Source organism: Mus caroli, unplaced genomic scaffold, assembly GCF_978045245.1.
Source record: "Mus caroli unplaced genomic scaffold, Mus_caroli_1 scaffold_2, whole genome shotgun sequence".
NCBI lineage: Eukaryota > Metazoa > Chordata > Mammalia > Rodentia > Muridae > Mus > Mus caroli.
Genome location: NW_028227257.1, coordinates 69,025,077 through 69,038,030, shown reverse-complemented (window position 1 = coordinate 69,038,030; position 12,954 = coordinate 69,025,077). Strand labels below are relative to the sequence as shown.

The window sequence follows — 12,954 nt, the reverse complement described above, 5'->3', positions numbered from 1 at the left end:
AAAAGAATTACTAAAAGAATTAATTCCCTGACAAAATGAAGTCAAACTGTCCTTTTGGACCTCTGCTGCAAAATAGAACCAAGTCTGAAGTAATGCCTTTTGAATTGTCACCTCTCGTATTATAGGTGATTTAGGACACTACTGGATCATCCTCTGTGAATGTAAACATCATATAACTGCTTTCTGACACATAGTATCAGACTATGCATTATCAGTGTAACTTCCTTCAGCCTAGACATGCTGGTTCAGACCATCTGCCACTGAGGTGGAGCCACCTGCTGTGCTGCTTCTCATCATTCTCCTTTGATGTTACACTGCCTGCTACCTGACTGAGACTGAACCAGTTCTCCAAGATCTTCAGGAGTTAGCTGTGAACTGTGAATTTCATGAGTTTCTGCTAAAAGGCTGTTCTGACAACTTCATAAGAAACTTAGTGTGACTGGGAATGGGCCTCCCCTCTCCTTTATAAAGCATGTCCAACGCCATTAAAGTTGAGCCTTGATCAGAATCCTGTCTTGGTTCCATTTCTCTCTGTCTTCCGCCTAGATTCCTTTTCTTTCAGCTCCAAAATGCCTCCCAGGCTCAAACCTGGACATGAGAGCCGCAGGCCGGCCCCAACAAATTTGTGTCCCACGCGGGGCCTGGGAAAGGCAGAGGACACTTTAAGAAACACTGCTGGTTTGGAGCTCCAGGGAAGAAGAAAGGAATTAAAGAAAATTCATAAACCAGTGCGCTGGATTTGCTTAGGTGCAGCAGTGATATCAGGATTTAGGAACGTAACAGGCAGACGGCCGCAGCTTTCAGAAGCTGCTTTTTAGGTGAGAGAGATAAAAGGGTTTAGATTTAATAATCAGGCGGATTGGCCTCAGTTGGAAACTGCATCATGCGGGAGGAAAATGTCCCAGAAGCAGAGAAAAAATTTAGGTGACTCCCTGCTTTGTTCTCTCTGGGCCCTACAGCAGAAGTTCTCTGCCCTCTTTATGTTTTTGTCTAAGGTCTTGTCTAATGTCTGGTGCACCAGTCTGTCCACATGTTCAATTCATGTGTTCGTGTCTAGTTGTTTAAATGACTGAATGTTCTGTGTTTTATGTTGGAAAATAAAAGACGGTTAATATTTTCTCTGCTGATATAACAAAGTCGAGAGTGGCCACATGCTTTAGCCAGATTCAGGCACAGCAGGAGGGCCTCTGCTGGAAAAATTGTTTTTAAAAAAAAGAGAGTCTGCAGCCTCATGGTTTTGGGGCAAAATAGATGATAGATGGCTTTTTCCTAAGAAAATTCTCTGCAATTGTGATTATTGTGTTTAGCTAATGACAAAGTGGTTTTTATTTTATAATTATAGCTAGAAAAATTAATATTCTCTGATTGGTCTAAGTGTAGCTGCTTCATTTGGTTTTTTACTGGTAATGTGCTCTGCGTGTCTTCACAATCAGCTCATAAGTTATTGGTTAGGATTAAATAATTGTTACATTGGTAACAGAAGATTAGCCTTAAATTGGCAACTCAGGAGTCTTTTCTAACACGTGGCATAAGGGGGCCAAAAAACTTGGCCTCCTAAGATACTTCTAGCTGAGTGTATTAGTCAGGGTTCTCTAGAGTCACAGAACTTATGGATAGTCTCTATATAGTAAAAGAATTTATTGATGACTTACAGTCGGCAGCCAATTCCCAACAATGGTTCAGTCGAAGCTGTGAATGGAAGTCCAAGGATCTAGCAGTTACTCAGTCTCACACAGCAAGCAGGCGAAGGAGCATGAACTAGACTCCCTTCTTCCAATGTCCTTATATTGTCTCCAGCAGAAGGTGTAGCCCAGATTAAAGGTGTGTTCTACCACACCTTTAATCCCAGATGAAAGTGTAGCCCAGATTAAAGGTGTGTTCCTTAAACTCGGAGATTTAATCTTCTGGAATCCATAGCCACTATGGCTCAAGATCTCCATACCAAGATCCAGATAAGGATCTCCAAGCCTCCAGATAAGGGTCACTGGTGAGCCTTCCAATTCTGGATTGTAGTTCATTCCAAATATAGTCAAGTTGACAACCAGGAATAGCCACTACACTGAGATAATATTTAATGTGATTCTTATACTAGAAAGTAAATTTAAAGATAAGATTTAAAGCAATGTGTCTTTAATGAGTCATTAAAGATTGCACTGTCATGCATTCATAGGTATAAGTTGGCAGCCAAACTTCATAACATGATAGTAATGCTTCTAATATTGATTCTAAAGATGATAAATTGTTTTGAAATTGGGTTTTTCTTTCCCAAAGTTGTAGCTATGGTCTAATATTGGAAAAAAAAAAAAACTTAGTAATTCTAAAATCTGTCCTCATGGCAGGAAGAACTAAGCTCAGAGCAGCCTCAATGAGGTTTGTGTGACTTTCTTTTGTCTTGTAAACGGTGGCTAAAGAAGTTCTCCTTGCCTCTCTTTGCCTCCAGGGGAATTTTCTTTTAACTAAAAGAGCTCCTTTGTAGATCTAGCCAGATGCTGTTTTAATAAAGTTCAAATTCAAAGTTTATAAAGGGTCAATCAGACTGTAGAATATATAGTCATTACAATCTGGCTTGCCTACTTTTTATATAGTTATTATAGATCTAAAAGTTTGTTTTTTCCTATGCATCTTAATAATTGTAAAGGGTCTGCTTCTAGTGAGTTTGTAATCACTGGAAAATTCTGCCTCTAGGTATGGCTAAATATAGGTCTACATTATGTAAGAAATTTTTTTTTTTTTTTTTTTTTTTTTTTTTGGTTTTTCGAGACAGGGTTTCTCTGTATAGCCCGGGCTGTCCTGGAACTCACTTTGTAGACCAGGCTGGCCTCGAACTCAGAAATCCGCCTGCCTCTGCCTCCCGAGTGCTGGGATTAAAGGCGTGCGCCACCACGCCCGGCTAGAAATTTTTATCATTTCTGCTGCTATACAAGAAACTAAGAATTTGAATCTTTCAGTGTATATTGTTTTCTAAGTGGAAAGTATTTTATTAGCTAATGCCTCTCAAGGGAAGTTTACTTAAAATCTTAGCTGTCATTAAGCTGACCCTAAGCAGAGCTGCTTTACTCTTACAGTAAACATTTATCTGGCTCCTGTTAATCCTTTTGAAGTCATTCCTTTGTTTCCTGTCAGGTAACTTCTAGGTACTTTGCCTGCTGTGACCTCCTACCCCCTTTATTTTCTGTAGTCTTTGGCTCCCAGACAGCGGGCTGCTGGTGGCTGCGGGGCCATTGGGCACACAGCTTTCCCTGAACATGGTGACATGAGAGGCCGCCAAAAATCGGGCAGCTTTGTAAGAAACTCAGGGGAGGGCCTTGCTCGCCATTGCCCCATGAGCCTCCACCTGTCCCCACCATATTTTTTCTCACTAAGACTTGGGGTGCTCCGCCACCCTCGCTTGGGTTTCCTAGCCTGAGAGAAAGGCCGAGGTGGCAGCGTTGGTGGCAGCGGCAGCCGAAGGTGGCGCCAGTAAAGGCGCACACCGCTTCGGAGATGCGGGGCACAACAGCGGGCTGAAATCCAGAGTCCTTTTCAGAGTGACTCCGCACACCATGGTGGTGAGCGGCCAAGGTTCAGCTCGGGTGGGGCAGAGAAGGACGAGGGCAAACGACCCCCCTAGGTGCACGGTGGGTGTGGGGCCCTGGACGGAGGAGCCACGACAAGGCAGGTGGGCGGGGCCTAGGTGGCACTCACCTCAAAGCACACTTTCAGCATCCTATTAAAACTACTGTGGTGCTAATAAAGAATTATAAGATATATTCATGTATTTTAGAAAACCTATAACAAAAATTGTGTCTTAGGAACCTGACATAGTGTCTGTTCCTTGTTCCAAACAGCAATTAATTTGGTTATTACAGAATATTAATAATTGATCTATTGCATACCATCATTTTAAATAAAATTGACAATATCCCAAAGATAAGTTAAAATTTGTTTTTTATGCATGCTTCTGTATCTTCTATAAATTCATGCATGCATGCATCCCAATTATTGTGTTTAAAAACAGCCCCTCTATGGGATAAGTAGATGTGAATTAGATCACACGCTTATTCTTTTGAGCTTCCCCCTGCTTCAGCACAGATAATTAAGTTGTGTGCTGTGGATGGTGTTTTAAAATACTGAACAATCAAACCTTAATTTGTATACTAATAGTTGCTTAAGATTGTTTGTCCCTCAGATGCTATTAATTCTCAAATTTGCGATTGCTTATGCATATACAACTCATAAGAAAAAATGCTGTCCTTTTAAGAAGGCTGTTTTTGGACATTTAATAAATTGTTCTAGATTGCCTGGACATCTTAAAGCAATGCCATGCTGGATTTATATCTCAGGCAGTCTATTGGTCATACATACAAGATAGATTGGATATATAATCTCGTTCTTTATATATTCAAAACAGTTATGGTTTAAGATAATATTTTAGCATTCTTGGAAATTGTGTATGTCAAATTCTTTGCTATTAGTGTCCTCAGTTACTACTTGTTTCCACATAATAGTGTTAATTCTTGAGGACTTATACTTAATAAATTGCTGCAAATAAATTATCTTATTTCTGATTTAATAAATAAATAAATTATACACATGTGACTATTAATAACTTTTCAAGCTTTCTAGTTACAACTGCTCTTTAAGAGAAACAATTGAAAGAGCAATTAGTCACTGCCCATGTTACATGAATACTGACTATAACAGTAAAGTATTTGAGATGTTTTGTCAACATATTATGAATTCTCAAGGACAAGGTATTGTGGAACTTTAAAACTTTAGCTTCTTAAAAGACAAAGAAGGGGGAACTATATCCCCGTGCATATTATTTAGTGCATTTCTGTGCACATTATTTAAATCATACTTTTATTTTAGAATTTTGAAATTTGGATGTCAAAGAATTTAATAAATGTTTATAGTATCTTCAAAGGATATACTTATTGGCATATGGCTTGATCCTGAACAGCTACTGAAAGGAAATAAAACTTGAGACCTGTGATTCATGTAATGTATGTCAAATAGCCCAAAGAGTTGTTTGTGAGCTTTGAAACCTGGTGCTGAGAACATAGCAGAACAGACCAGGACATGCCCGGGCAGGCCCATCGCCTCCCTATCTCCCACCCCTCTGACCTCAGGCTGCTGATGTTTAAATGGACCAATCATGTGAAACCGCGCCAATTCCTCCCCCAGCCCCAATCCTTTTCTATAAAAACCCCTAGCTTCCAAGCCTCGTGGTCGAATCCACTGTCTCCTGTGTGAGATACGTTTCGACCCGGAGCTCCGCCATTAAAATACCTCGTGTTGTTACATCAAGGCATTGTGTTCTATTCGTGATTCTTGGGTGCATGCCGAATCGGGAGTTGGGTGGGGGTTTCCCCACTAGGTTCTTTCACTACCTTATTGGGAAAGGGAAAAGCATAGGTTCTCTCCACAGAACGTTGCAGAAGCATGATGGCTAATTTGTGTGACAAACTGACAGGTAAGTTTGCTCAGTGCCTTGACTGTAGTGACAAGAAAGCTGAATTGGGTACATGTTTTCGATCCATCCTTGCTTGCCATTTTTCCAGTTTGGACTAGTGAAGCTGCCTTGCTTCAAGCTTTTTAACTTTATGGTAAAAAGAACATCAGAGACTGTTTATTCTGACTTAGAAAGATTAGTCATATAATAGAATTATAATGACTTTTCTCTTTTCTTCAATGTGACCAGTTATTCTAACTCAATCTTAGACTGGTCTAGTAATAATTCCATTATTAGAGATTCCTATTGAAGATAGCTAAAATTCTTAATTACCTAGCAACGTTAATATGGAGCTCAGCCTCCACTTCCAGAGAATCTCTGGCCTTTCTGCTAATTCTCAAAGCCAGCTCCCCAACACCGGAAGGCCAGAGCCTGAGCTTGGTAGTTGCTAATTTGCAACTGAATGGAGTACCTTGACTTCTTCAAAGAAGCTTTTATACAGTTGCTTTTTCACTGTCCCACCTTTGTTTCTCAAGCAGGTCAGCCACCATTCAGCCTGACTGCAACAGGAATAAAACCTTGCCTCCAACAGCGCAGGTGGCAGTTTTTATTCTCCATCAAAAGCATTCTACATACATATTGTGGCTTTGGTCTGAATTGGGAGTATGGTGTGCTATGAGGGCCAGTTAGTCAATAATGAGCAACCAGATCACGGAATCATACCAATCTAAGATAGGGGTACATGCCAAGAGGCCGTGGCTGTTAATAATACACCACAGACCATGTTTTATGTAAAATAAACAGAAACAAGCTGCACATACACTCCTATGACAGATAAGGATGATTCAAGAAGATCTGAGATCCTAAGGCAGATATAGCCGCCAGCAACCATAACTCCCAGGAAGGACTATAGAGCATAAATAAATTTTTTGCCTCAGTCCAGTTTTGTTTAATATTATTTAAAGGGGGGGGGATGTAACCTCCTTCAGCCTAGCCAGGCTAGTTCAGACTGTCTTCCACTGAGGTGGAGCCACCTGCTATGCTGCTTCTCATCACTCTCCTTTGATATTACACTGCCTGACCTGCCTGAGGCCAAACCAGTTCTCCAAGATCTTCTGATCTTGCATACTGTGAATTTCACGAATTCCTGCTAAAAGGCTATTCTGACAACTTCATAAGAAACTTAGTGTGACTGGGAATGGGCCTCCCCTCTCCTTTACAAAGCCTGTCTGCCTCCATTAAAGTTGAGCCTTGATCAGAATCTTGTCTTGGTTCCATTTCTCTCTCTCTTCCACCTAGGTTCCTTTTCTTTCAGCTCCAAGATGCCTCCCAGGCTTGAACCCGGACATGAGAACTGCAGGCCGGCCCCAACAATCAGACCTGTTTTAATGATGTTATTCAGAATGTTTTGTTTCCCTGTGATAATTGAGATACTAGTAAAAAAGATACCATGTATTACAATAGCTTAGAGAATGTTGCATACTCAATTTGATGTGTTGTGAAAATATAAAATAAAATATGCATGTGGAAATCATTAAATCTTTCTATATACTCAGTGCAGTAATATATGAATTATTCCTTTTGTTTGTATTTCCTAGTGTACCTTAAAACAATATTTTTCATAAAGTTATGGTCAGTGTTTTTAATGATTACCTGAACTCTTTGTGTAAGATATGCATACATATATAAATATATAGATGTGTATGTATATTTACATATATAAAATATGTATTTTCAAATGTACCAAATATGTTCATATGTAAATACATATGTGCTATATACATATAAATATATACAAGTATATTTGTATATGTTTATAAATTTATATATGTTTATAAATTACTAAAATTATATACATATAAAAATTCATTTTATATATGTTCTTACTTGAAGTAGAATTACATTATATTTCTATTTTCTTTTAATCTCAATACCAATACCAATGCCTTTTATTTCCTATACCACTCCCAAATACCAACCCTGCATACTGTTGCCATGCTACCCCTCAGTGGCTAGCCTCTTTGTCCTTGATTCTTAGTGTTACAAATATGGGTGTATGAATACTTGTGTATGCACAAATGCATGCAAGTTCAGTCTGTTGGCTTCATTTTTGTTGTGCTAATGGTTGCATGACTGACCACTCTACTTTTAACAATAAACTAGAGACTCATCTTTGGGAGTAGGTAATTCTTTTTCTCCTTGAAGGCAATAGTTAGCAGAGTTTTTTTTTAGCTAATTTCTATAATAAATTTAAATAAACTAAACTTACTTTGACTTTACTCCAAGTTCTAAGTTTACAGATTTCTTCTCTACAATGTGCTCTTTGGTTTAAAAGCATTTTGTCTAGTTAAGTTGAAGGGGATACTTGTAAAATGTCAGATGGATACTACTCATATGGGTTATCTGATTTAAAAATGATGAACTTTGTTACAGACACAAGCGATCAAAAAAATAGGGCAGGTAGGGAAAACACATTAATTGACCTCTAAAACCAACAAAAGATAAAGAAGCAATTCTCAACCCAAAACATTGTGGCTATTGATATAAAGAGATAGCTAGAAATAACTTAAGAATTATATAATAGACGACTATCAGAGAGATGACTTACCAAAAATCATAATTTTCTCTTGGGAGAGATTTTCTTCCCATCTAATATGTGCTTATGAAGACATTCATGTTGTGTAGAGACAATTTTCCTTTCAGCCTGACCAATCTTCACTTCCTGAAATTGTTTCATGGGTCTTCCATGTCAACTGTTCTGTGTTCTGAACAAAATGAGAAAGTTGGACATAATTATCTTGAACATCTCTGAGGGACTTCTCTGTTAAGTGGGATACTGAGAGCTACATATTCATATAAATAGAAAAAGGGACAAGTGAAACCTCCTGTTAGTCATCCCATCATTGATAAATTCAATCAACTCTTCAAAATCATTTACATCATCAATAAAGAATATAGAGAAGCTTGCTCCTCCCTGGTCTATTACTATATCAATATAATCTAAGTGACCACATTTTTTAAAAAATTATTTTATATTTTTACATTCCAGTCATTGTTCATCCCTCCTGGTTCACCTTCCCACAGTTCCTCATCCCAATCAAAGTGGTGGGACATGTGGCTCTAGCTGTATATGTAGCTGAGGAGGACCTAGTTGGTCATCAATGGGAGGAGAGGCCCTAGGTCCTGTGAAGGTTTTATGCCCCAGTATAGGGGAAGGCCAGGACTGGGAATGGGAGTGGGTGGGTTGGGGAGTAGGGGAAGAGGGGAGGGGATAGGAGTTTGTTGGAGGGGAAACCAGGAAAGGGATAACATTTGAAATGTAAATAAAGAAAATATCTAATAAAAAAAGAAAGAAAAATAGGAAAAGAAACATTATTAGAACTTTTATGTGTTCTTCCAAGCTGAGTTTGTAATGTATAATGTATATTGTCATTTAACGTATAGACCATAGATTTTGAACCATGTAATCCTTCAACTCCCCCAAAAGAAACCTTTTGTATATTATAAAGCACAATTTTGTTGACTTGGTAGTCTTCTTTAAAGAATGATTTATAGAAAAAGACACATACAATTTAGAGTATTTTGAATAGTTCCTTCCCGAATTTATATTTAATTTAAAAACATTGGTTGTTTATCTTAGCTCACTTTAGTGTCTTCATTGCAATTAAATCAGATAAATAAAGCAAACTGCAAGCACTGAGACTTTTAATACTACTGAGTATTTTTTCCTATGTTCTCAACATATTGGTCATTTTCAGCTTAAGCTATGCTATTTGTATAATATTTAAATATTATCTTTCACAATATGATTAGTAGGTATAGAATTTAATTTCTCCATGTTATTGCATGTATTTTAATTTTTTGACAGTCAGATTTAGATTGAATGAGATAGTAATATTATCCAGTGGCCCAAGAAATTGTGACAATGATCCTTAACTCAGAGAGATGGTTTCCTCCAAGGCCAAGAGAAAACTTGTAACATTGAACCAGTTTGCCTGGAAATCTCAGGTTGTTTCTGGATCCTCTGGGGGCTTCTGCTTACTTTATGAATGCTTACCATTAGCCAATCAGTTTGCTCAGGAGGACAATTCACATAAATTCCATCTCCCAGAAATGGATGCTTTTAAAGACTGTATAAAGACTGGGACTCTGTACTGCTCTGTCTCTTAAGATAACTGCTGTCTCTTCAAGTTATGAAAGAGGTAAGTGGAATTACAAAATTTAAATTCATCAGTAGAAGCAACTACAGGTTAGAATTTTGTTAATAATTACATGTCTCTATGAGTAGAATTTCATTAGGCAGAACTCAGTTATGATTCTTTTCTTCAGGAAAATGAATGAAAAATCTTCTAGGGTTGCCTTAAGCACTTATAATAATTAACATGGGTAATAGTAAGAGGATAACCCTTGCTAGTGGTGTTCTAGCAGCAGTAAAGATTGACTCCTACACTTACTTTTTTGACATGAGAAATTACTTCTTCATTTAGTAGATTTTACAATTGTTCTGTCCCTCTAAATCTAGTATATTCTTTTCTGTGAGTTTTTAAAATAAATATTCTCAGGGAAATTTTAAACTTTGTTCATAAAAGTTGAAATATACATTGATACAACTGTGGATATTCAGAAAAGTATTGATTGAATTATGCCATTTTGAAACCGGAAAAATAAATGCCCCTGAATATTTCTTAAGACATCCAGGATCAAGCAGTGGATATGACTTAAACCCAATGCCTTGATTTCCCATCCCAAAGAATAAAAAGATATTTTGTTGAAAAAGAAATTAAGGCAAAAGAAGGTTATGAAGGCATAATATTTAAAAGATTGAATTCAAAGAGGGTGTGATTAAAATATTTATGCCTTAGTCATGCTTGGCCCTTAGTATCATATATGCAGTGTGAGGTGCAAGAAACCTCCTTCAATGAAAGAAAATTGAAAAATATAATCTGTAAATCATTTAAAAACATCTTTAGTCTTTTTAACATTCCCCAATGAAGCCTGAGGAGGTCATGTGCTGGTTAACGGGCACTAGATGGAGATTAGACTTTACCATTCTCATCTTAGCAACAAAACTCTGCAGATGTGATTCATAATGAGCTACAAGATTTCTCTTTTATTTTCTGACAAATTACATTCTTAAATTCTTATTTTCTACAATGGGAGATATTGATTTTCTTCAGATAAGAACGCTTGAGCTACCTTCATCCTAGGCATATTTCTCAGGGAGATACATTCTGGAATTTTTTCTTCTCTATCTTCTTCTCTATTCCCCAAATGATTCAAAGTTTTAAAATAAATTAAAACAGAACAATTTTTTACACAATATGATTCTAAAGAAATGTTTTAATTAACTAGCCACACCATAATATATCTCCTATCCTAGAGTGTTGTCAGTATTCACATGGTTATAATTTTACAGGATTAAAGAGACACAAACTTAAGGAGTTTCATGAATTATTTTATGATTAGATCTTCCCCATATTTGGAAAAAAAAGAATCACTAAGTTTTCATAGGATTTGTACACAGTTATTTGATACCTAACAAGGAATGGCTAAAGAAGAAGGTCTGGAATAATGGAGAGACGAACATAATTTGTAAGCACAATTGGTTATGAGTATGTAAATTTCCAAGCAAAGAAGAGATAACAGAATTCTACCAGAACATTTTTATATCCTCTTATCTCCCACAAGACATTGCTCATCACACCTATCTCGGCCTTGTATGTTATACATAGGTGATGTGTCATGGAATCTCTTTAAATTCTATATTTTTACTTAGTTTTGCCATTTCCATTTTGTACATTTTGTTTCATTTGTTAATTTATTTTCTCCTAAGCACTTTAACATTTTAAATGTAAGGACCTTTCTATATCTCTTAATGTCTTGATATTCAGAGATGAATGAAGTAAGCCTAGGAACATAGTACAGAAATCTTAGCACAAACAGTAACATTGTCGTAGGATGGAGTCTAAAACCATAGAGAAATTGGGAGACTTGGCTAACTGAGGAACAATACAGGCAAGGAAGCAATGAGATTTAAATTATGAGTTTTTATTTTTAGCTTAGGAGCTGTATGCAATAGATCATATCAAATCCTTAATGAGTGAACAGAAGCTAAATTTGCATATAACAATGCTGAATTAATTTTTTATTGTCTTCTCCAAGGCAAATACAGAGACTTTCTTCTGGAATGAATCAACAAGGGAAGCAAATGACTCTGAGGTGAAAGAATTTATTTTTATTGGACTCTCTGATTCTCAGGAACTTCAGATCTTTCTGTTTGCATTCTTTCTCATTTTCTATGTAGGAATTGTGTTTGGAAACCTTCTTATTGTCATGACTGTAACCTATGACTCCCACCTCCACTCTCCTATGTATTTCCTGTTGGCCAACCTCTCATTCATTGATCTTTGTCTGTCTTCTGTCACAGCTCCAAAGATGATTGCTGATTTTTTCAGGAAACGCAAAGTCATCTCTGTCCATGGCTGTTTTGCCCAGATATTTCTCCTTCACTTCTTTGGGGGGAGTGAGCTGGTGACCCTCATAGCCATGGCCTTTGACAGATATGTAGCAATTTGTAAGCCTCTACGCTACACTACAATTATGCGTGGCAATGTATGTGCTGGCATTGTGGCTACTGCATGGGCAACTGGCTTCCTACACTCAGTGAGCCAATTGGCCTTTGCAGTGAACTTACCCTTTTGTGGTCCCAATAAGGTTGACAGTTTTTATTGTGACCTTCCTAGAGTAATCAAACTTGCCTGTGCAGACACAAATAGGTTAGACATCATGGTCATTGCCAACAGTGGTGTGCTTACTGTGTGTTCTTTTGTTTTGTTAATCATCTCCTACACTATCATTCTAACAACCATCCAGCGCCGCCCTTCTGATAGGTCATCTAAGGCTCTGTCTACACTGACTGCTCATATCACAGTAGTTCTTTTGTTTTTTGGACCTTGCATCTTCATTTATGCCTGGCCCTTTCCCATCAAGTCATTAGATAAATTCCTTGCTGTGTTTTATTCTGTGGTCACTCCTCTCTTGAACCCCATTATATACACACTGAGGAACACAGAGATGAAAAGTGCCATGCGACGCCTGAGACAATGGAATTTAAGCTTTTGGGTGAAGTCTTAGATCTCCTGTGGCCATAGATTGAGATACTGAGCAAAATTTTATAAAATTCCATTTTACTTCACTTAGTAATTGTTTAAGAATGTTCTAATATTGCCTCAATTTATTATCTGTGATTATTATAGCTTTTATTTTTATATAAGTTCAAAATCAATAGCTTTATTTCAAAATACCATTTCACTAATTTTTGCATAATTAAATGTATTATTGTGGTATTCTTTGTGTTCAACTGAAACTTCCTGGATACTTTTCTACTTGTTATAATAAAAGATACAATTTAGACTATTTTACATTAAAGAAAATTTTACTTTGCTCATTCTCCATAAAAACATAATAAGAGAATTAATAACCACCTAACTAAAAATGTGCTCAATGATAAGAGTTTATAT

The 12,954-nt window shown here is 37.1% G+C and overlaps 1 protein-coding gene across 1 annotated transcript; it reads left to right on the top strand.

Annotated features, from left to right (window-relative positions):
- The first annotated feature begins 35 nt into the window (after window positions 1-35).
- On the top strand, window positions 36-12,568 carry LOC110306850 (olfactory receptor 4F4-like). Its single transcript, XM_021178983.1, has 4 exons — window positions 36-89; window positions 3,179-3,283; window positions 3,402-3,617; window positions 11,597-12,568. The coding sequence occupies exons 1-4, from the start codon at window positions 36-38 to the stop codon at window positions 12,566-12,568; spliced, it is 1,347 nt and encodes a 448-aa protein (XP_021034642.1).
- The last annotated feature ends 386 nt before the right edge of the window (window positions 12,569-12,954 follow it).